The 25,322-nt window shown below is 42.1% G+C and overlaps 1 protein-coding gene across 1 annotated transcript in view; it reads right to left on the bottom strand.

The window, feature by feature from the left end:
• The window catches only part of MEIS1 (Meis homeobox 1), a 106,613-nt gene that overhangs the window by 43,131 nt on the left and 38,160 nt on the right, over positions 1–25,322 (bottom strand). Inside the window, exon 8 of the mRNA XM_058801575.1 lies at positions 7,807–7,952. Coding sequence (XP_058657558.1) covers positions 7,807–7,952 — 146 coding nt within the window. The remainder of the gene's footprint in view (positions 1–7,806; positions 7,953–25,322) is intronic.

Genomic DNA, 25,322 nt, shown 5'->3' with positions numbered 1-25,322 from the left:
GCTGTAACAGTGCAGACTCTGTGTAGCTGAAGGTAAATGCAGGAAAAAGGAAACAAAACTTTTTTAAAATGGGTAAAAAACCAAGTCACTTCTCATGCCTCTTTGGAATAACAAAAAGACTATAGTCACCACAATATCACTGCTTTGGTTTATCTAGACAAGGGTTAAGTTCACACAAACAGATGTAGGATAGTGTATGCCAAAGCAAGGGAATGCATCTTACACAACTTGATGTACCACTTCCAAATGTGACCCTATTTGAAAGGCAGCTTATCTTACACCACAGATTAACACATCACATCAGATATGCGCCCAACTGGTTTGGTGCCTCATATTTTGGCACTTTACCTGATCTGATTCAGTCATTTGCTACACACTGGCATTCTGTGAAACTGCTTCAAGAGTAAGATTTCCAGTAAAAAATTAACACTGGTGCTTACACACATAAGCATATCTGAGAATCAACATAGGCTCTTTTGTAGCAACTGTGTTAGAGGACAAGCTAAATAAACAATAATGAGCAAGCCCATTAATTTATCCTCATTTCCTGCTCACCCACTGCTTGCCAAGATACTGTTGCTGCCTTTAATGCACTTCATAGTGCAAACTATTTGCCAAAATATTTCCACGGATACTTCCAGATTTAAAAACTGGTGACCAAACTTCTTCCCTCCCTCTCTGTCCCCCTTCCAAAGGTGATACTTGAGTTTTGTACATCTGCTTTCACTGCAGAAGGACAGTGCATCGTGTAACACATTGCTGTGTCTTGACTGGAGGAGGCTAATTTAAAAAATGAAGCTGCACGCAAAATATCACAGCTGCAAATATAAAAAGAAAGGAGAGGGTGGAGAAAAAAGCAAAGCATCTACTGCTGACTTAAAAATTCTTATTACTGCAAACATTCTTGCTGGTTAACTCATTTCCGAGAATATTTATGCAAACAAAAGGAGTTCTAGTACAACCAGAGCAAGTGTAATTTAGCATCTGAATTAATGTTTATCATGTTTCAACTTTTCAGTATTCCCTTGCTTCTACTCAGATGTGAAATTCTGCTCGTGTCGAAATACTAATGTGTTTCAGCAGCTTCAAAATAATTCAAATTCTTTAATGTGCTAGTGGCTTCCACATTGGCACAATAGTGCCTCCAAGCTAGAAACTGCGGAAAACTGGGGAAAAGGCAGGATAGTCCTTTGGGAACAGACACACACACACACACACACACCCACACACACTCTCTCTCTCTCTCTCTAAAATCTTGTTGAGTCTGGTTATTGGCTACCTTCTAATTTCCACCAAAATACTTCCCTGGATCACTGCCATTCCCAAGACCTGTGAGGAGCCCTGATGAGATGCCACATACCCTGTAGTTTACCCATTACGGCTGTCTTCAATAGAAGTGGAGCAAAATCACAGGTGTTAAAAAAACAGATGCTGTAACTACACCACACTTCTGAATGTGAGAAGAGTCTAAGTAAATAATCTGTTTTCCTAACTAACTGACTAAAGCATCCTCTATTTTTCCTTTCTGTTCTAAAACCAAAGTTATGTAGGACAGCCCAGCACTGACAACTTAAATGATCTACAAGACAGTGCATGAGACATGCTCTTTCCAAGAAATCATGAAACTGGAGCAACAGCAGCATTGCCAAGGGTATCACCCAAAATCCAACAGTTTCCTTTTAAAACAGCAAATTTTCCCTCATGCTAGAAAATGGACCAGTTCTTGGAAGCTGGGCAGCAGGTCAGAGCCACAGATTTGATGACAACTGAAGAAAATGCTGGAGGTTTCAACAGTCACTGTCCTCCATAAAACTCTGAAGGGTTAAGAAGTTAATTCAAACACAGCTACCTAAATCCTCTTTGTCCTCCTTTCTGGAGCTCTCAACTCAATTGGGACAGAGCCTCAGAACAATTACGTTCTCCCACAAAAACATTCTGCATTTTCTGCCATTGAAGAAGACTGCCACAGCACCTCCCTCAGCAGAAGGGAGCTGAGGACCTTCCTTGTGGGTTTCTTACACCAGCCTAAGCTAGACACTTTTGTTAGTTGTCCTGACAGATCTTCCTGCTGCCAGGAGCAGGAAAACCCCGGCTCCCACCTTCCCAGTCAAGGGGATGGCGGTGCATGAGTGACTCAAGACAAGCTAAAAAGCCTGGCTTTTCCCAGGAATTTGGGACAGCTGGCACTGAGAAGTCTTGCAGATGTGGAAGAAAGCTTTTTACAGCTTTGTCCACAATGAAATCAAGTCAAAGAGGAGACTTGCGTATTTGGGATAAAATGGGAGGACACCCCCGCCCGTTCTGAGTCCGATATATGGAAACCTGACCCCTGTTACGCAGATGAGCTCCAGGAGCCCTCCGGCATTTTGCAGAGCAAGTACCAGTTGGTGCAGGATGGAGAGTCACTGCAAGCTGCACTTTTTAGGTGGGAGGAGGGAAGGGCTGTTATTTTGTTTTAATGCTTCAAATTCTCTCAAGAGAAGAACAAAGAAAACTTGGTTTAGCCAAGCATTCCCCCCTTTTCATGTTTTCAGTACCCTAAGTTTTGTACCCATCTGCCCTTTCACTATACTCCTTTCCAAAACCAGGCAAGCATCCCACATGGGAGTAGGGGCAGGCAGCCAAATTAACCCCATGCTTCTCCCAAGGCAAAATCTCATAACTATGGAGGGATGAGAAAAGACATGAAATCGACTTGTTTTGACTTTAAAGACTTTTTGGACTTTATTTTAGCCAGTAAAATATTAATATAAAAAGAAAACTTACAGAATTAAATGGCATAAGTTTTCTATCACAACAACATCCTTGAAGTGATGGGGACTATTTTCCTCCACTAGATTCAAATTATCTACTTCCAGTAAATTCTTTTAAAAAATAACAGCTTTACTAAATAGATTGCATATTGCTTATTTTTAATTTTTTTGTTTCATATCATGGCATCAAGTAATCAATAAAGGTTAAAAATACATATACATAATAGAAAAAATCCTTTCACTTTAAAGCCAACACCTTTCAGCCATGTCTTTTACTTTCTGCTCAGTCTCTCCTTTCAGTAAGATTTAAACACTTAAGGAAATTGTTTTAAAAGCAGTTAAAAATAATGATTAAATTATGGGATTTACATGAAAGAAATCCTCAGCCCATTCATTTTTTTTTTTAAATCATGGCAATTTGTTTTTTAAAAGGTGTTTGAAGTCCTCGAATCTACCTCTTGGCACCATTAAAAGGGAGTAGTTTATAATCCCCTAATGTGCTTAAATAAAGCCTTCAATAGTTTAAATTGTTATTAAACATCTTTTGGGATTATAATTTTATGGCTTTTTTTTGCCTGATTAGATGATGAATGTGAAGATCATCAAATGCTCATCATATAACAAACCAATTACACTGTATAATCCCCAAAATGAGGTTTGAATCCCAACATTTTAAATTAAGCTGGATTTAAAGGATGCAGAGTATTCGCAATAAGTAAAAACACTTGAAAAGAACACCCCACAAACTCCCTTCTCCTAGTTTTGAACAAAAAGTTATTTATATCAATTCTAAGTACCAATAATACCATTGCTGGGACAAAAGCCTAGGATGGGCTGAAGCAGAAACTAACTCTGTTGCCACAATTAAATTTACACAGATTTAACTGTAAGCAAGATTATTTTTTAATTCCCCTCCCCCAAGCTTCTCCCTTATTTCACTGAGGGATGTACATTACAGTGAGGAGATATGCTTGAAAAATTTGGGAGGATAGATGACCCCTGAGTGTTAAGTGATCAAGGAAAAATATAAAAAAAAATTTTAGAAGTCTAAAAGGCCTGTAAAACATTGCTGGGCTGCAACACACCCTGAATTTATCCTTAGGGTGACTTTCTAAAGCAAAGCACAGAACTGGTTTGCCTCAGTCCCTCATCCAGACCCTGCCATGGCATTTAATGCTCGTCTGATGTCACTCCACTTCTCAATTTTGACTCAACTTTAGCAGTTCTTCACCAAATTATTATTCTTATTTTATTTTTTCTTTTGTTCTAGACAGTAACTAGCTTCCATCTCAAATTTATAGCAAAATCCTAAAACCAGATTTCATAAACCTCCAAATTCATGAGATGGTGTCATAAACTACCATGAAAAATTTTGACAAGCTCCACAACTACATTTTGCCCAACTAACAGCCCACCTGAGCAGCTCTTCCAACCCAGATGTTTAAGCAAAATTAAATCAGAACATCAAAGAGTTAAAAAAATATCCAGCAAGTGTGAGTCTGGTCAGCACTTTAGCAATTGTTTTAGCTGATTGTTTTTATTGTTATTATTCCAAGAGGAGAAAAAAAGGGCAATTTGGATGAATTTATCCCCTGATTTATCCCTTGAGAAGCTTCAGAGCATACTGCCTGCATCTGCAGAGGACAGTGCTTGGCTACCCTTTGGGCATATGTCAACTCAGTTCTGCACATCAGTCAAAATACTGGGGGAGGGGGGGTGGTGCTGGAGCCTGACACTGAGTGGGAACTCCTGCCCAAACACTTCGGCATCCGGAGAGAAAAAAATTAATTTCCTCCTGAGCATGAAACAAGAACTAGGGGACAAACCTTCGGAAATGAAGTCAGTACACAGAGGAAGACTTAAAGCTCTTGGAGATGGAATAACTGCATAGAAGGAACTAACCCAACCTATCCACTTTTGAAAGGCTATAATTGTCCAATATTTATTTTAGGTCTTTCCAACCAATAATTATTAGCATGACAGACATAGCACTTACTGTCTATTTTATTTAATTCCATGCCACTGATGTGTATTAATATTACAACTGTGAAAAAATCTCCTGCTTTTGAAAAGGAGGACTCCCAACTAACACCTCAGTTAGGAAGCACCAATGGTCAATGGGATGACGGATTTTGCACTTAACTGCTGCTCATTTCTTCTCTGTGATTTTTCAGATAGCAAAGTGAAGGCAGGTAAAGTGCTAGGGGCAAAAGAGAGGTATCACCAGTCATGACATATCCCCTGCCTAAACAGAACCACCCCTCTGTCTTTCCTCACCTCTCACTTTATGGAGGACCTGGTGTTCACCCTACAGAAGACCAAATCCACTGATAATTAAATGGATAAATAAATAAATAAACAAACTGTATGGGATCTCTGGTTTCCTCAGGATGATCTCCCTCCTGCAGCAAGGACATCAGGTGGGGACACCACCTATACCATTGTGCAGTGTTATAAGAGCAGCCATGAAGCCCAGATGCCCGCAAAAATGAACAGGAGTTTTAATTCCTTCAGTCTCTCCCCCCACTACTCCTCAGCTCTTATCACAGCCATTTTTTGGGCCTGGGTATGTTTTCGTGTTTTTTGCACCTCAAGCAGCCTATGAACATGCTCTGCTGCTCCAGTGCTTGGAAGAGCCTACAATGTTCTTCAGACATGTTTTAATTCAAGGAAACTGTCCAAGATCCTACTTAGGGTGTGTTTCAAGGTCCTGCCTGGAGGTCAGACTGGATAAACCAATTTTGTTTTACTGAACTGATCAGATAAATCTGAATCTACCATGCTGCCCTGTAAAAAAACTGCATGCTTCACATGGCTGGGGATGCACCGGGGATGCACCGGGGACGGTGGATTTTTAAAGCAAGCTTTAGCTCAGTATTACAAGATAGAAAATGCAGCATTGCACAGGTCCTCGAGGGAATGGTTCTTTCTGTATTTGAGTCTTCCAGAAGCAGAGACCACCTTACAAGCAGATGTCCAGATATTGTCTCCCAGGGGCTGCTAGGAGCCTGGAGCAAGCTCAGTAGGCACTCTCCTCTTTTGAACACTATTACCACACAGGAGAAGAGCGAAAAGCCACTAAAACCCTGCACCTAACACAGGTGAAACAGCGAGGGGGTCTGTTCAATCTGTTCCCTGGTCCTGAGACTAAGCATGAAATTAGCTGCAGGGTCAGGTCAAGCTCATGTAGTTAAATGCTCTACACAGGGCGGCTCCCACCACAAAGGCTTTTTAGAGACACCCTGTAGCCTTCTGCCATATTCCCAGGAAGGCATTTGGAATGCCCAGGCTAAGAGTGCACTGAAGACTGCTCAGTTTGCCAGTATTGACCTTTGTGTTCCTGTGCTCAGATTTAGGTGATGCTTTATTTACTGGCACAAACACAAAAACAGGCCACTTTCAGGAAAAAAATATTTATAGTACTTAATTTGCAATTCCTCACGGGAAACTACAAGAACTGACAAGCAGTTGTTCAGTGTTCCCTGGTGTGCCTTGTCCTGACTGCAGAGCTCCCAGGGCCTCCCCTGACTCCTGAACCTAAGAGTACCTAACAGGTACATCAGGCTGGTGTGAGCACTGCTGCTGGCACAGCACCCATGGACTGCTCTGGGGGTGGATGTCCTTAACCTCACATCTACCTGCAGAAAGATACCAGGTGTCAACTCATCTTGGGTGAGGACCTACAAAGGAGGAGCTATCACCACCAAAGGGACCTCCGCCTTTGGGAAGCGATGAACACACCAGACAGGGCTGAGGACCTGGCAAAGCTAGGGCATGGCTGACATGGAGTCTGCCAGAGAGATTAACCTGGAGATATCTGAGGCCCTCTCTGGCCTCCAAGGAGCAGGGCTCCAACATGAAGGTTCATTCATAGCAACCCAGGAGCGCACAGGACAGGATTCCCTGCCTGATCCCCGTGCTGACAAGAGTCATGGCAGATATCTGGTTTCTTGGCTCAGCAGCGGATGGAGGGCTGATGTGCATGAGCACTTCCTCCTCTTTAGGAGTACACCCTTGGCACAGCTCCCACCAGGGCTGGGCAAGCTGGCCAGCTTCTAGTTTCATCCTGACCCTAGCTACAGGCAGGGGAGAGTCAGCTACAGGGTTAGAGGCAGGGGCCCTTCTTCACCACCACCTGCAGACACCCTAGCAGCCCTTTCCTGACCCTTATCCTCCTGGCACAGAAAGGCTGAGGCAAAAAACCTGGGGCTCAAAGCCCAGATCCCCACGGTGGATAAAAACACAGTAACAGATCACCATAATTTCATGAAGAAGGAGAATGGCATTAGAAACATTTTTCTAGTGGCTAATGTTTGAAGGTGTGGTGTGTATTATAAAGCCTTGAGAGCAGCTGCAGCATCCAGTTTAACCCCACACACCTGTACAGAGCTTTGATTTCTAATCCCAGGAATAAATAACCCCATACAGGTAGCTGTGGCAACAGAAATAACTGCGCATACCCCCACCACTTCCTAACATTAAATACAGGGGTAACTTACACTCTGGGAATGAGAATGTCTCAAAGAAAAAAATTATACTTTGCTATTAAACCAGATACATTCAGACCTTTCATCATGAAGCTTCTGATGATCTCTGACAAACATCTGAATAAGGTCTTTGTTTGCTTTTGGCTTTGTGTTTTAATCTCCCCAATTGTTTTCTGCAATTCTCTGGAGCATAGAACCAGGGGCCAAATGCTGCTCTGTGCTCCAATGCAGTGATACCCACTGCAAAGCAGGACAGGTCTGTAAGGTTGTGTTCATATAAGCTTTAAGTAAAAATCACATTTGGCAGTGATGTCCCCTTAACAATTGTGTCTCAAACAAACAAATCTAAAAACAACACACACACAAAAAACCCCCATACCATAAAAACATACGCTCTATGCTCTTCCCCTGGCATCTAGCAAATGAGGCAACAACAACAACTCTGCTCAGAAAAGTCCCTCTACTGCCTGGCAGCAACATCATATGTATTTTTTGCTTTCTATGACTACTACAACTATGACATTATCCATGTTTTATTTTTCATATGTGATCTAGAGTTCACTTACTGTTAGATGCTGGAACAGCCATGCCCTCATGATATTTGTGGCTACTTTGGGAAAGATGCCACGCTTTTTATGTCGCTTTTTGTCCTTATCTGGATCATCATCATCACCTGTGCTGGGGGAAGCTACACTGTTGTCCAAGCCGTCACCTGTAAATATAGTGAATCAAATTTTGACTTATGCTACCTTTATATACTTCAGCCGAAGCCTGGCTTTGGGTATAAACTGCATGAATATTTAAATGAGGTATAAATTCTTTAACAATGTAATTCACCAGGGTTTGAGGGGATGGGGGAAGGGGGGGGAAGAGACATGGGGAGAGGGAGGGGCTCAGAAATGTGTTAGCCCCATGCCGGTTTATCTTGAAGGACAGTGTGGCCATCTCCGCCATTGTAACCCAGAACAAAAAGTGCTTACAAATTATAAAAAATATTTGCAAGCATCCAACTTGCAAAGGTGGAAATGCTGGCTCTTCTTCACACTAGGTCACTTCCCAAAGATTCATCCCAATCAGCTACTTTGGCTGAGCTGACAATTAGGAAAGCATCAAGGGTATTCTGGGATGGAGATCATGACATGTGTGAAGCTGGGTGCCTCATCCCACCCTGGGGTGTGAAAAGTGGGGTGAATGCAGCTCCCTTGCAACATCATATGCTCTCAGCAAATTCAGAAAAAAACCCAGATTACTGAGGCATTGCTTATGTTAAGTCTTTTACAGATGTTGGACTTCCCCTGATTCTTTGATAGGAGGTGGGTAGCTAACTGGGTCCCCTCTTCCCAGCCCCAGCCAAAAGAAATTCAAAGGGGGATAAGCAGGCACAAATTTGACATACACCATTAGGAATTAACACCCTGCTTTGTGCCAGTGTGCCATATTTGTAATAGGTGTCTGCTTCTGTGAAACAATCACTGATCCAGAATGAATTTCCTTAACGCAGAGAAGGTCTCAGACAGCTCTCATCACATTAGCAACACGTCTGTGGGAGGATGCCACTGTGCAACAGCCCGCCTGGGTCTGGGCTGATGGCTTAGCGGCCAAGGGAAAACAAAAGTTGCAGTGCCTAGCAGTTTGCATGCAATTTCTGTTGCAAACACTGAAAGCAGTTTATAAACAAGCCCACAGAGCAAAGAAGTCTTTGTGTTGAATGCATGTGGACTGAACAACATATCCTGGCTTCCAAAGACACTGTATTTGTAGCAACACGGAGCTGTGATGTTATTAGGCAAGTGTTTTTTGCACCCCTGGGCAAGAATGATGAAGAAAGTAATCTCAGTTTGGCTGAATAAAAACTATCTCTGTTAGGGATAGAAATAAAATATATTTTAAAAAAAGGGATGCAGACTGTCATGATTTCAGCAGCTTTCAGCACCAAAAAAAAAAGCTATTATTAGTGCTATATTCTTAGCGTGGCAAATTTATAATTGTCCTTATGACTTGGCCTGTGTCTTTAATGAAACTGTAACCTTGGGTAGTTACAGACAAACACAAGATTTTTATGAAGAAATTAGATATCCAACAAATTCTTTGAAAGCCCAGTACGTAAAAAAAGGCTTTTATACAGAGAAGCAATTCACCATATAAAATAATAATTCATAAAAGAAACATGAGCAAAGGAAACAACTCAACAGCATTTAAAATTCCACGGGCTAATCTACTTTCTGTCTGCAAGAGGCAAACAAGGAAAAGAAAAGTATTACGCATTCATTGATTAAAAATGAAAAGCTTCTAACCTAATGACACTGCCTTTCACCACCTCCCTGCCATTGTCCACCCACCCTCTCTCCCCACCCCATTTTTTTAAAAATATACTCATTTCAAACCCCCTTCAGATTAATTTAGCAGGCATTGCCTCATGCCTGATGGGAGGAGGACTCATTGATAATTTATGGAAATATCTACTATAATCCAAGGGAGATGACTTTTTTTCCAGCTTTGTGCATCAATAGATAATCAAGGCCTTCAAGCAGCCTTAGCTTCCCATTACCTCGGGCAAAAGAATTCCTGAAAGCATGCCTCCAGGGCACCTGAATTATATCCTCCATTAGGGGAGGAAAAGCTTTCTGCATTCCACCTATAACACTCCCCAGAACCTTTCCTGTTTATTTCTGCTGTATGAAAGCAGAAGCATTAGGAACAGGATTTTTTAAGTGAAGACTTATGTAGATACAATGGAGAAACCTTTCAAGCGCGAGCCAGATCACCTCCTTCAATCCCGGGCAGTGACCTATCCCAAATAAAAGGTTTCTGTTACATCATTAGCTCAAGCCAAAAACAGCCTTGGCTTAATGCATAGTTTGTTCTTCCTACTGTTTTTAGGCAAATACTGCTACTTTACTCCCATCTGGGAGGGAAATTACACTGCTGGGCTGTAATCTAAGACAAGATTTTCATTGGAAGCAAATGCTTTCAATCCAGTGTAAATACTGGTGTATGTTCAGAAAAGCCTAAAACAATAAACCCTGGCCTCGACCGACACAAGTTAGAGAAAGTGAAAAGCAGTGAGGGGATAAGAAAGCACCCGGCTATCCTTGGAGCAAAGGCTTCAGTAGACTTCTGTAAATTGTTTAACCTCTTCCACTTTTTTTAAATGGAAAATTGATCCCGTAAAGACTGAAACCACAGAGAGAAGTCTAAATGGTCAATTGTGGATTTTAGTATTTCCATCTACTTTGCAACTCGATACACTCACCTCTGTGAGGTCTCCAGAGATTTCCCCCTCCTTTTCTTTTTCCCCCCCTCTTTTCCTCCTTTTAAAGATCACTAAACAAACTTGAAGCACCACTGACCAGCCACACGGTAGCAGCTACGAATTGCATTTGTAAAATGTCGGTGGCAACTCTGCTCCTGAAGTTGACTTCTCCTGCCGCCAAATGAAGGCGAACTGAAAAGGTGGAAATAATCATAGAAATGATGCTAGTCCATAAACAAGCTTACAGCCTCATTAGTATAGCGGGAGGCTCCGCTGGGTGATTTATGCTTGTTTTGCTGATGCCATGAGGAAATGCCATAGGGCAACTTTAGCCAGCTGCTAATGGTTTCTGACAGCTTCTTAGCAACTAGTGCAAGCAACGCTGTGGCGTTTGCTAGTGACAGAAACCGAAAATGTCATATTATCTGCCCATGTGTCACGAAGTCCGTGTGGCAATTAACTAGTAGGCCAGTGACTGAGGGGCCACAGGCTCTTCAGAATGGCCCATGGCTATTTGGGGTCAAAGCGGGCGCAGCGTTCGCCTTTATGCTGCACATATGTGTGGGTGTGTGCATGATCCCCATCGAGCTCCCTCTGCCCTGCTCCCCGATCAGTTTGGTCCATGCAGATCCTTTGTCCATGGAGAAATCCCGTCTCACTTTCTCTTTAGGCATGGCGTGACATTATCAGAGGAACTGCAAGTAATCTGTCTTGATATGATGGTTGGAAATGGCACTTTAATTGGCAATACCTGATTCCCTGGTTTTGAGTGCTGGATCCGAAGGTGCTAGCTGTTTTTCTGCTCGCTCGCAAATTAGTCTAAAAGGATTTAAGATCACTGAAGCAGACTCGTTGCCTGTCAAATTGCTGGGAGCACAGCAACTCTGCACAGCAACTAGATGCTATTTTAAAAAAAAAAAGCAAACGCAGAGCCTGTAAGGAGCAGAAGGAGAGCCCAGACTCCGCACGCCCGTTCCCTGGCGAGCAGAACCAGGCGCTATATGTCAAACTGTCAAACCTTTCACCATGGCCGTTTGCCCTTTCAAATAATATTTAAGAATTGTTTTTACACAATTTTTTATAGGCCATGGTCTAGTGAAAGAGGCCAACCAACAGAGAAAGGAATTTGTACTACAATTCGTCCATGGACGATTTCTTGACAGACCCGGGCCAATCCCCACGGAGCAAGGCAGGTGACCTGTGGCAGCTCCCTGGCTGTTGGGGAGCTCCGATTTCAAACGCCCTCAACTCCAGCATCCCAGAGTTGCCTATTTAAGCACACCCAGGCATTTAGGCTGTGCTATCTTGTTCCATTCAAGAAGGGATAAAGCAGCATTTATCGTATTCAGTCCTGCTGAATGGCTCAGACTGGCCATGCCAGCAGGGGCTCCTCTCACTGCGTTCCCCTCTCCACTGTCACCGTGCCTTACAACCTCCCTTCCCCTCCCACTCCCCCAAAAATCAGAGGCAGAAGCAGCAAAGGGCAAGCGACTTTATAGCAGCCCCTCAAGTGGGTAATGCTCTCTTTGTCCCGGATGATATGTTATAAACCTTTGTTGACAAAATAGGTGCTTCCGGAGAGCAACTTGGTACAGGCACTTGCCTTCAGCAGCCATGGTCGTGGCAGGAGTTTACTGGTGATTCAAACTCTCCCTCACTCCCACACCAAACTCCAGGTAAATGTCATCACCCCGCGACACTGGAAAGTCTGGCAGTGTGGCACAGCTGGGCGACTTTCAGCCACTCCAGCTCCCAAATCTACTCTCAAACCTCAACCATCGAGGCTGCCCAGATATGATATAAATATTCCCAATCCCAAGTCATGGAGGTTTCTGAAAGGATGGGAAATTCAGATGTTCTAAAAACTCTAGCCTTTTGCTTGACTACAAAACCCATGCCTCTGCATGGAGCTCTTTAGATGACCATCCTCAAATGATTTTAACGGACCAGAAACTTCAGTATCAAAGTTCCAAATACAGCTTTACTAAAAGTACCTTCACCAGATGTAACAGCTTATTTCTCACTCCACATAGCCCTGTCCTACTATCAAGTCTGCTTCCCATTCCTCTGACAGGACATCTGAAAGGGCTTTTGGGGTCTAGTGTTCAATCTTCTGGGAGAGGGGAAGAGCAGGGCACCGGCTTTGCTGAGGTATACCAAACAATATGATGAACACTTCCAGCTTATACAGCCCTGTTCTACACAGGAATCTAAATACACTGCTTTAAGGAGTTCACAGGAGAAAATGTTAAAGATGTGCACCCAGAAGCCCTAGGAAAGGCCTGGAGCAACTTTTAAGTGGACTGACAAAAAGCTCCTTATGTTCAACTTATTTGTATGTGTCCAAATGTCTCCTGTTAAAAACAGTTTCTGCCTCCTAAAAGAACTTCACAGTTTGCATTTACTTTTGTATTTCATGAGCTAATATAATTTAAATATACACTGTGTTTGGACAAAACCTGTTGACTTCTGTAATAGATTTATAATGCATTCAGTGCTATGAACTGAAACATCTAACATGATGGCCCAGAATTCATGGTCTTTTCAGTATTGTCTTTTTTTTCCCCTAATTCTATCATAATTTTTTGCAATCATTTAAATGCAAGTTCCTCAAATTCCTGCTTCTGGTAGCACGAGAAATCTTAAACTGCCAAAGCTAAGTATTTAACTGCTCGCTGTCCATCCACAGCTCTGTTGGTTCCTTTCTCTTTTAAATATTCCAAGAACCAAAAACTTTTCAGTAACCTTTCCAAGTAAGGGGAAAGGAAGATTCATTAGCTTCAAGCAACATAATATACTAGAGAGATTGTAAGTGGCAAAATTGCTTTCCTTAACCTTTCTTCTGTGTCATATACCAATTTAGAGTAACTCCTGTGATTTCCACAGCTTTACCTGTGTTATCCCTTACAGAAACAAAACTCCAGTTTACCCACACATCCACCATGACAATTTTTTATGGAGCAAACTAGGTTTATGTGTGACATTTTCCTATAAGGTACAAAATTATAAATTCTCAAAAAAAGCAGGTCCACAGATGCAATAAACTTTTCTGTGAAGCAAGAGAGGGAATATGTTCACAGGAAATAGAACAAGGATCATCATTTCAGACCACCAGCTTTGAACAGATTTGGGCAACCAAAGAATGTGGGAATTTCTTTATATGTATATATTTTTCAATTTGTTTCAGACACAACCAACTTGGCACAGGAATGTGGTGAGCAGAAGTCACACCCAAATGACTCTGACATGAGTCAGTGCAGCTATTATTCACGTCCACAAGTACTGAAGGACAAGTTCACCACTCAGGAAGTATCATTCCTCCTTAGAGCAAGGTGGCTAAAAAGGCAAGCTGAGCAGCACAGGGGCTGAGTGCTCAGGTATACCAGGAGAGAGCTGGAAGGCACTGACACAGTCTGTGGGTATGTGCCCAGCTGCTAAACCAAGCTGTACCTATCCATTGAGGAAAAACACAAATTTTAACATTAAAAGGCCATTAAGTTTACAATATTTCCCCAAAACACATAATTTTAAAATTTAAACAGACATGCATATATTGCATATGTAACATTAACTCACTAATGGCTCTCAATCTGCCAATGCCCAAGCAAAGCATGAGAATGGGACTACCAAAAAATGTACTTCAGAAAACATAAAATAACTATGGAATTTCTTTACTGGGAAAAGTATTTTCTATTATTTTGGATCCATGGATTGTCAGATGTGAAGAAGCACCCACTCCTGGAGCTCCTGAGGTCAATGGCAATCACCTCAGCACAGAGTGGCCTACAGAATGCCCAAAAAATAATTTACTATGATGATGTAGCTCTGCTTGTGAATTTGAAAAGTGGTGTTGATGAGGGACCTTTTTTTTTTCATATTCCTTTAGGAGAAAGCCTCCTCAAATATACTTAATAAAAAGTTAATGAGGAACAACAAGGTTGGAAATGAGGATTAGCAAGGAACAAATACCACGTGCCTGAGTATGCACAAATCTCTTAAGGAGATGCAGTGCATGTTTCATGCAAGGATTCAGATCATGACATAAACAGTGGGATGTTGTCAGTCACAGACAGCATCCATATTTACAAGATACTAAAGGACACAGTTGCAAAAATATCCTACACAAATATTCGCAAACAGTGAAACCTGGAAAAGTATAAATTACACTGTGGCATTTCACAAACTTTCAAAGTTTTTTCTTAAATCATTGTATTTTGTTTTTCAGAGACAAGAGCACCTTTTTCTAGGAACTCAACCATTTTTTTTACTTGAATACCCTTCATGCAAGCAATGAGCAAATCAGTTGTCTATGCAAAGAGTAAAAACAGCATTGACAAATAGTGGGGGAAAACCCACAGATTTTACTCATTTCCATTTCTTTGGCAGCTTTTTATAGCTGAAATGAAGGAAACCTCTTCTCTTGCACCAGGAAGCATTTCTTCATGAGGTTCAGAAAACTACGTTATTATGGGTAAGTTGTGCCATATTTCTGGAGCTGTGCATCACCAAATGAAATACTAAAAAGAAAGCAACTCATTGTATGGGAAGCAAACAACTTTCTGCTGCCAGCAACAGAAGTTTACTTTTGAGCAGTTGGAAGCAAATACCCTACAGAAAAGTATGTGGCTAAACAGAAAAACATCCTGCTTTAACCAAGAATGGTAAAAAGCTTAAAAAGTTGGGGAGTTTTTTCTCCTAACCTAAAAGCCACCATGATGGCTCTACAACTTCTTGGGAAAAGCTGCTTTTCCTTTCTTAGTTCAAATACAGGTCTTTTTTATGAAATCTATCCTCTCCAACCTCATCAGGAGAACTAGTCCCATCAGTCGCATTCTCCATGAAAAGTCAACACAACTGAGACACAGGTAGATCCACCACTAGATTCCATCCGACTTACTTCCTTGTAAAGCAGGAGCACAAGAAGCAGCAGGAGCACAGGACAACGCCACCATGGGGGAAATACGCCCAAGTAATGCCCCAAATGGCCATGAGGTCAACTTCTGTAAATCTCTACAGCTCCTTAACAACTGGCTCTATCTTTGTGTTTATCCAGCTCCTAAGACACTTGACTCTTGGACTGAGCACAAGCAGCTATAAGAGGCTCAAAGCTAAGTTCAGAAGCATATTATGTATAAACTAAGGGATGTGTTATCTGTAGAAACAGTTTATTATGTGGAGCATTTAAGTAGGCTTCCTTCCCTAAACACAGCTAAATTGCCTTATGCCCTGCCTACATGCCTACTACAGAGGATGCCTGCTCCAGAGAAGACACTGTAGATTTCCAGTTTTACAACAGAAAATATGAGCCAGAACCTTGACACTGTCCTAATAATTCAAAATGAGGTTGTTCTATCGAAAATAGTTTAGAAAAAATGTTGGGCAAGACAAGACAAAATACTTGGGATTGTTGAACCAAACAAAAGCATTTTACTTTGGGTACTGCAAGACCAATCAGTGCTGGCCCAAGCTGCAGTTTGCACTGCAGGAACTATAGCTCAGATACTGTTTGCCCCAAGTCCTCTTTTGCAGAGCTGGATCCCCTAGGCCACCAGAGTCACCCAGCCATAATGAACAGGAGAAGGTCAGTCTAACTGCAGCTCAGACAAGGATTCATGACCTACCAAACCCACATGAGATATTTTCCATTGGAAGTTGCCATGTGCTTTGTGTCAAGTAAAAAAGTTCTCGTGGATACACAATGTATTTTCTTCTACTGCCATCCACTTTAAAGTAGCATCAAAGCCAAAAAACTTTCCCTGTCCCTAGTCCATCAGTTACATCATTTGACAATAAAAACCAACACACAAATGAAAGAAAACGAACACTGAACTTCACTTTGCATGCCATGGCTGCATCACATACCCTTATTTCCCCACATACAGTGACATATATTGTCACTTTGCAACTGCAAAAGGCAGCTCTAAAAGTGATAAGAATAAAATGTCCCCACCTCATCTACCTTTCCCCTTTTGACAGTAACAATATCTCCACTGCCACTGCTAAAAACCAACCATCACGTCATACAGCCTTATAAAGATCCACTTGCTCCAGCAAATAACAGCCCCTGAACCCTGCTGACTGGGCAGCCAGTGAAAAAACATCTGGCTTTAAACCCATGACACAAATTAATTATTTCCTTGTACTTAAAGCAAAAGGAAGATAATTTAGGTTTGTTACGGAGTATTACTCAAAAATCTTCACGAGGCAACCTGGTAATTCCCACTGCGTTACCCTGTATCTCACAGCTATGGAGAAGAGGGCAGGGAAGGGGTTTGGCCATGTCCACTCAGAAGAACCTCAACTTCCAGAAGCTGTCTTTGAGGTCCACATGCCTGCTGGCCTAAACTACTGGGCAGAGAGGCTCAGAACGTCAGGGACTTGTGAATCTTCTAGTGCCTGGGCTTTGTATGAATGAGGCAAGAGTTGGATCCAAAACAATTATACTCCTGTTTTCTAAGGAACTATAAGAAACATTTGCAATCATGAACTGAATGGATGGCATTTGGACTACACCATGAATTTCCTCCTCTCATTCTGTCCTAGCTCTTTCTGGGATGCTCAGAAGCAGCCTGCTTTGCCCCTCAAAGACAAAATTTTATGCTACCATGCACATAACAAACTCAGGAAAAACACCTGAATTATAAAACATGCGTCCCTCTACCAGACCTTTCAAGGGAAGGGCATACACAGAATTAATGTTTTTCCCCACTGCTCCTTGCTATCCAGCATCCTAACTCCACTGTTCTTGCTCCTCCAGCAAAAGGTGGCTCCTCTGGAGTATCTGTGACAACAGTGGGAGGCTGCTGGCTGCTCCTCGGGAAGGGGGTGAGAAGCCAAAAGGAGCACATTCGGCAGAGCCAAGCTCACATAAAATTTTCTTCCACTACTGCTCCTCTCCCAGCTTAAAAAGCAGATTTGCTGTGATGAGGTAGCATTTAAGGCACAATAGGAAAAATCAATGCTGAAGCAGGCTTTAATGTGAAGGCATGGTGACACTGGGTCTGATGGCCAGCAAACAGGCACACTGCTGCCACTCACACAGCTCCTGCTGCCCTCTGCTCTGCCCAGATTCTGTGGCTCTAAAGGATGACAGGGATCAAGCAATGACTACCATGGTGATCAGGCCACTAACTCTTCTTCCACTGCAAGCACTTTTCCCCTAAATATTCCTTGGGTTTGTGGAGGTGGGGTGGCACTGAGGGGCAGGTCAGGGCACATCCAGGTGGCTGGTGGGAACCCAGCCCCCATGGCAGAGCCTGAAAATTCAGAGGGCTTGGAGAACCCTTGAGAGAAATAACAGTGATGGGAAGGTGGTCTTGGCTCTGCTGCTTGTGGCTGGCCACTGGCCACCGGGCTCAGGTCCTGAGTTCCCCTGATGGTCCCTACCTAGGGGCACACAGGCAGTGACAGTCCTTTCAGGAACTTCGGTCCTACTAAGTTAGCACATCCCCTCAGGCTCCAACTCAATGCATTCATGACACTGCTATGTTTTTGGCTTCTTATGACTTTCGATCACAGCTTCTGGTGTTTTGATGTTTGATTTACAGTGCAGCTACAGTTTAAGGTGTGGATTTTTTCCAAATTAAAACAAACGGACAACAAATCCAAATGCAAATCATCCAGGAACAAACAGATGTTAGCGTCCAAAACACACAATGAAGGTGAAAGAAAAGTCAGATCAATGCTGGACACTTAAAAACTTTCCCTGAATATCACCTACAGGTGCCTGTTCACCCTATTTTTTCCTTTCATTTTCCATCACTACATATTTCTAGATATTACCTACCTAGAATTACCTTGAATAGGCAAACTGATAGGAGGAAAGGGACAAGCTTCTGGTGCATCCCAGAATTTGATTATTATTTATGTCACTACATCTCATGGCATCAGTTCCAGCTGTGAGAGAGATGAATGATAGGAAGGAGTTAACTCAGCCATATCCAGCTCACCTCTTTGACTTCACAAGAGTGTTTAACCAAAATCCCACAGACCAAAGCAAAGTTGGGTCATAGCAAAAAGCCATCCATATCTTAAGAAAAAAATAAACAAAATGTATACATCCTTCAAAAAGTAAGCAAAAATTATTTCTGGTTTCTTTTTCAACTCACAGCATTTGTCATTATCTCTAAGACCAACAGCAGTAGAAATGTGTAGAAAGCAAAAACTGTAAAAGCTTTTGGTTATTTTATGTACTTTAAATGACATGAATGAATAACCAAGGAAGCTAAAGAAAACCTCAGTCAGGTTCTAGCAGGCTGAAACTACAGGCATCAGCTTCCCCATGGCAGGTATAGACCACAAGGAAGAAGAATCTTGCTTTTCTGATGAAACAACCACATCCTTGTTGAAAGGGCTGAGGACCTTGCCTTGCCCCTTCCACCCACAGTGGTGGAAGAGGACTCTTACCTGCCCAGCTCACCACTCCATCTGTCTCCTCCTGAGACAGGCTTGCAGTGCCTACAAAACCAGCTTCACCTTCCTGACTGCCAAACATCCTGTTCAGATGGTACCCTCCCAGCTGAGGCTAACAAGAAATGCATTTCTGCTGTGCACCCCATCTTTTTCACTTCAGCTTTCAGGATGTGCTTCTCAGCTGATGTGCAAGGACACGCCACACACACACAAGAAGCCAACACCGCACCGGGTCAAACACCAGCAACGTCCCCATGTCCTTCCTGTCCATGCAGATATCAGGGAAGGTTTTATAGGCATTGGTTCCCTCATAAAGGAAAAGACAGACTTTTCTAAGCATCCTGTAAACGCCAGGAAAAGAGAAGAATGGAAAGGAAATGAAAGGAACAACCTGGAAAGGAGAACGGAAAAGCAGGAGACCTTGGCTCCAGGGAGAGAGCTGACCACAGTTTTAGCTCTGTCTTCATCTATAGAAGATGTTTGCTTTTATTAATCTTGGAAAAAATGTGGTGCATGAGCTAAGTCAGCCCCTGGGCAGATTTGAGTGACCTGAACTTACTCTGCAGATCACCATAGGTCTCTCTGACCTTGGCAGTGACACAAGGATCATATTTTCTTGTGGACAAATTACTCTGGAATAATCCTGCCAATGTATTAGGCATAAATAGCCTTTTATTTAGGATTGTGAAAATACATTTTCTCTTTCCGCCTCTCACCTTTCCAAACAAAATCTATTTATTGGAAAAAGGAAAACCCCGCCCTTCATTAAGGTCTGGGTACACATCTCAAGGGCCAGACAGAAGCTTGGCTGCTTCATGCTCATGGCAATGTGTTTTCAGACATTGCCTTCAGCAAGATGCATTTTGGAGTTAACTGGTTAGTCTTGTTGCTTTTGATTGGAATGGTCAGCCTACACATTTGCAAATGAACATACAAATACTTTCAGACATGAAAGAGGCGGTAAATTTAGGTCAACAGTGGGAATGTCCAGCTTCAATCGTCAAAACAGAAAACACAATCCTCAACATACATCTACAAGCTAGTGAGGAGCAGCTCTGTGAAAACCAGCCAAGCTGCACTGAGATAAGTAAGAAATCCCCCAGCACCCACATCTCAGCCTTTCAGAAAATTGACCAGTTTGGAAGGAACAGGTAAACAGTGTGTTCTTGGACAAGAGTCAGCACAGTTTGGATGATGCAGACCTTTCCATTCAAGAGTTGCGCTGGTTTTTGCGCCTGGTCACTCGAGGTCACACCGCAGAGCTCTGAGGCTCTGCAGAAGCTCTGCATGCTTCCTCTCCAAAACGGAGGTGCCTGAAGTGGCTATTAAAATCACTTGTTATTCTGATGCCACCTGAGTCTTAATTGCTGAAAAGATGGGGACTACAACCACAGAAAGGGCTTTCTGGCACTGGCTAAGGAAGTATCAGTTTTTGAGGTCAGAATAACATCCCTTAAAAATATGAATCAGAGTGGTTCTTTCATACTGCAATTTGATAAAGGCAGGCAAAACATTAGCAGACTATTTTGATGAAGGTCAGGACAGCTTTGTAATATATATACATATTAGAGTTGTTCTTAGATGTGTGTAAAAAGAAAGAAAATCTCTGAAAACCTGTGTTCAAATTATCCTGGAGCACTCAAATAAGTCCTAGTAAATAGTATTTCCTGCTTCCACTCTGAATGAGTCTCTTCTAATAAACTCATTGTTGAGAAAACACAGTTTTCCAACAGTGTGTTAGCTGCTCTCTTCCTCCATACACAACTTTTGCTGTATGGCTGATGCCTTAGGATCTGCAGGCCAGTGTCTCAGCCTGAAGACTGGGTCACCAAGGCTTATCAGGCAGAAAAGCAATCAGAGTCACAGATCTGCACTCTTTCCCATCACAATTCCGGAACAATACTCACTGATGCCAAAACAGGTGATTCTCTTGAGACTGGAAAAGGCTTTCATAAATACCTGCAAATCATCTGAGCAGTTGCCAACAATGCTAGTCTCTGAACCATTGCTAATCGTGATGCTGGTTTCTATGCAAAGCAACTCTGAATTCTGTAATTTTAAATGCCTGACCAGCTGCACCTGTGATTTGTGGCTGAGGCAGATGAGGAAGCAGATTTTCATCTATAATCATAGGTTGAAATTGAAAGTTCAGCTGAAAAGCATTCTCACCTATACTTAACAGTTTCTAAGGGAGATACTTTGACATAAGCACCATATTTGCAATGAATATGATCTCAGCAGTGACCTGAACAAGGCAATATTGACCTGGAGAGGGCAATTGCCTGTAAGATCATGGGGAAGCTATCCTTTGCTCACCCCTTGCCAGCCCAGGAGACTTCATGCGTATTCAAAGCTGCGCATGAACCTCACCAAAAAGCATGAAAGGAGAGGCTCAAGATGACAGGTGCACATCCAAAGATTCCATGAGTTGCAAAGAAGGAGGTCAAAATCTCAGAGCAGCCAAAAAACATGCTGGAAAGCCCAACTTCCCAAGGCACTGCAAGTATCTGTGCTGGTTATGACTCCTGCAGAGCAAGCAGAACGACTCACAAGCAAGCCTCTGCCAGGACAATCCTGGAAACATCTCACTCAGCTCCCTTCCCTGGTTCACCCCAGAGAGCCATCCCCCAAGATCCCAGATAAGACAAGCTGACAAGGTGCTGAATGAAAGCCCACACTGCTGCTGCCAGTAACCCACCCTCCCTCCACGCCTGCAAACCTCCAGCACTACCCTTAGGCTTTGTACTCGCAGCCTCCAAGGAAGCAAGCCCTGAATTTCACCAAATTCCATGTTTCTGGGGCACAGTGGGGACACAGAGTACAATTCACAGATATTTTTCAGGACAGCATCCAAAGTGGACTTCAAAATGGAAAAAAGAGTTCAATATTCTGAATAAAAATTATTAACCCCTTACCTATCTACCTCATGTGCTAGTCAGGATTGCTATAAATGCAACCACAAAAATGAAGTGGAAAAATGAGCCTTTCTGAATGACTATAAGTACACTTAAATGGACCAATGTACATCTTCTTAGTTTGGAGCAGAAGTAGGTTAAATTCTGATTTTATATTTAAAAACAGAGAGAAGTTCTGGCAAATGCAATGCCTGTGCCAAAGGACCCTGTGCCCAAACAGCACAACAAAGCTTAATATAGCCATTCCTACCACCTCAACTCAGCAATAGATTTTGCTTCAAGGCTTCCCTCAAGGAGCCTCTCATCTCATGCAAGACCTCAATGATGTTTAGTTGGAGGCTGAGCAAAGCACTGCTACACAGTTTCCATTCATCGTGTTTTATATTTAAGTCCTCAGTTCCCAGACATATGAGAACCTTCAAACAAAACCACGTATGCACTAATAAAACAAGCAACCTCTTGAAGTTAGGAAAAGCTGGAATCCTGACTTCTTGACAGCTAGGCATGGGAATACAGACACTAACACCCCCTCTAAATAATTTTTTTTTGCTTTAAAGTATATATGTATTTTTTTTTTCTATGAACGCCAAGATTTTTGAACACTTCAGTTACCCATGCAGGTCTGCAAACACAACAAATGTCATGAGATTCTCAGATCACTGTGCTCAGGAGCTGCAGAGGACAGACACACCTACAGATACAATACCTGAGCCCACTCCTCTAATCTTCAGCAGTACAAGACACTTTATTCTGATTCTCCACAAAGAGCAAACACTTTCTTCCTAAAGGAAGTTTTAGCAGAGTTTCATCCCTCCTCACTCTAAGCATTTAAGTCAGACTGCCAAGCTAAGTGAATGAGGTGATTAGTCCTCCCTGAGTCCCTTCACAGTCAATGGAGAGAAAGAAACTCTCCAGAGGGAAATTCAGGATTGAGATGACTACAATAATATGTGCACTTTTAGCTTTAAATACTGCACAGAACAGTAAAAACTTACAAGCAGCAACGGTCTAGCAAGGAAACAATGGCTAATGAAGACTGAATATGCCCATCTCTGTTTCTAAGCAAGATCTGGACTTCAGGGCTATTTCTAAAATTACTCAGGATGGAAAGGCTGAATTTAGCTCCCATCCATCCCCTTATCACAAGAATACAACCTCACACTTCCTGCCACAGAGAATCTGGGAAAATGCAAAATTCTACCTCTTATCACCAAATCATAATTAATTTCTTCTTCCTATCTTGCCTTACTTGAGAGAGGAAAAAAATAAAGCCCTCCTTGATAGATAACTAAATTTATGTCTTACCAAACTGAATGTAAATGCAAGAAACAGGAAGTTTTTACTTGGAAACTGGAATTTCAAGCACTCAGTGGCAAACAATGAAGGAGAGAGATAAAGATGCAATGGCAATGGTGGGGGACAGACCTGCCAAGCTTCCTGCCCAGGGTGACTCAAGAGCATGTGTCCTACCATGATATGGACGGGCCGCACCGCTTGCTTTTATTTTGGTAATTGGTATTTGTTCCTGTGCAAACCCCTATAAAAACAAGTCAGAAGACCAGACAATAGTAGACTAGTCATCTCTTATAGCCAGATCTTTTACTTAACACTTTAGCAAAAGATGTAATCAGCAGATCTTTGTCCATTTATACAATTCTCTCTGCAGTGACGAGGATTGTATTACACTCTCCAGCACCCATCAGATCAGGGCATCCAGTCCTCCCCATCACTTCAAGAGATTGAACTGATACTTGAAAGCACATTTGCTATTATCTACTCCAGCCCTTTGGAAATGACATTACACAGATACAGAGGGCAGGCAAATATTGTCGCTCTTTTATTATTCCTGATGTTCCCTCGCTTGTAATATCTGAGAAGTTCCCAGGTCAATGGGATTACTTTATCTGCCTCCCCCTTTCTTTATCTCTTCCCTCACCCCACAGGTATCCATGTCCAAATGGGACACTTCGGCAGGGGGTTTGCTTGACCCAGGTCACTCGAAGGTCAAGCTTTTCACCACTTGCTAATGCAAAGCTTCCCCCCAGCCCTTGCAACCCCAGGGGCCCGGGCACCCCTCCTCACACACCCCCTTCCTGGCCACGGGGGCACATGGAGAAGGCAAATGCTCCTCACTGAACACACAGAAGCAAAATGTGTTTTCAAATAAACAAAGCAAAGGGAGAAGCTCATGAAAAATCAGCTCAGCAGTACCAAACTTGAAGGATGGGAGGCTTAACTAGTTAGGAGCAACTCAGACTATATTTTTGCCTACCAGAACAAAGTTCGATTTTTATTTAGATTGATTTTAAGATTTACATGGGAGAAATGGATACAATTGGATCAAATATATAGTAAAATAAATTGTTGACTCCCATGAAAGCCAATAAACCCAAAACAAATTTCACAGATCTCATCTACCAGCATTTGAGGTTTGTTTTATTTCATTATTTTGTATACATTTACAGAGCAGAAATTTGCTTAACTCTGTTCCACTTTTCTTTTACTGAAACAATAAGACTCTCTGCAGAATATTTTCAGCTTGAATATTATCACCAGGATAGCATATGGCAAACTAGCAGCAGGCAGTTTATCTTCATCCTCTTTGTAAGCTAAAATTAGCACAATGCTTTTGCAACAGCATATGATGTATTCAGACCAGTACGATATACCTAATACAACTTCAGATCCATCCCTGGCTAACCTCCAATATCCAAGTAAATTGATTGCTAATTTTAACTGAGTATTAATGTGTTTAGTATCAAGTTGGCATTTATCAACTTGAGAGGCACTTTTAAGTCTAATACTATCATTTCACATACACCAACTGCAACTGTAAATAAAATTTGTATATTGGTAACACATAGCATTTCAATTCATCTGTACAAAGCAATTCCAATTTATATTAATATATTAGGTATGGAAAGCCATGCTGCAAAATTGCATAATATGCATATTCTGCTTTTCAGTGATGCAACATAATTAATGGTGGTGAAGAGCTGATATACCCATGTCATGACTAGCATGTTCCTCCTGCAGACTGTTAGCTGGTTAATTTATTGGGATTAAATTCAACCAAGTCACCAACATCTTTTGGATTAAATTAAAGCAAGTCATCACTTTACATTTCTTGATAAGCAGGCTGTGCCAGCCCTTTCTGCTCTTCAGTCTGGTAAATTATGGCCACCTCAGGGGTTTTTTAGCTGGATAAATATGTAGTGAGACACTAATGTTAGCACTGCTTCCTAATTTGTTTCTTGTAGCTGTAACACCAAGGAACTTAGCACAACACTCCTCATAAAGGAAATTTGAAAGGCTCTAAAAGGTTCTAAAAAGTGCTTCACAAGGGTTGGTTTTACCACCTTCCTTGCCAGGTTGACAGAATAAAAAAGTGTAGTAGGAAGTAGTCACGTCCAAGCACATATATGAACAAACACACACACACAAACAATAAATATTTATAGAGGGACATTCAAAGATTTTGTGGCTCAGCCTGCTCATCAAT

The sequence above is a fragment of the Ammospiza caudacuta genome, chromosome 3 (assembly GCF_027887145.1).
Source record: "Ammospiza caudacuta isolate bAmmCau1 chromosome 3, bAmmCau1.pri, whole genome shotgun sequence".
Taxonomy (NCBI): Eukaryota; Metazoa; Chordata; class Aves; order Passeriformes; family Passerellidae; genus Ammospiza; species Ammospiza caudacuta.
The sequence above is the reverse complement of the archived record's forward strand: the minus strand, read 5'-3'. Positions and strand labels throughout refer to the sequence as shown.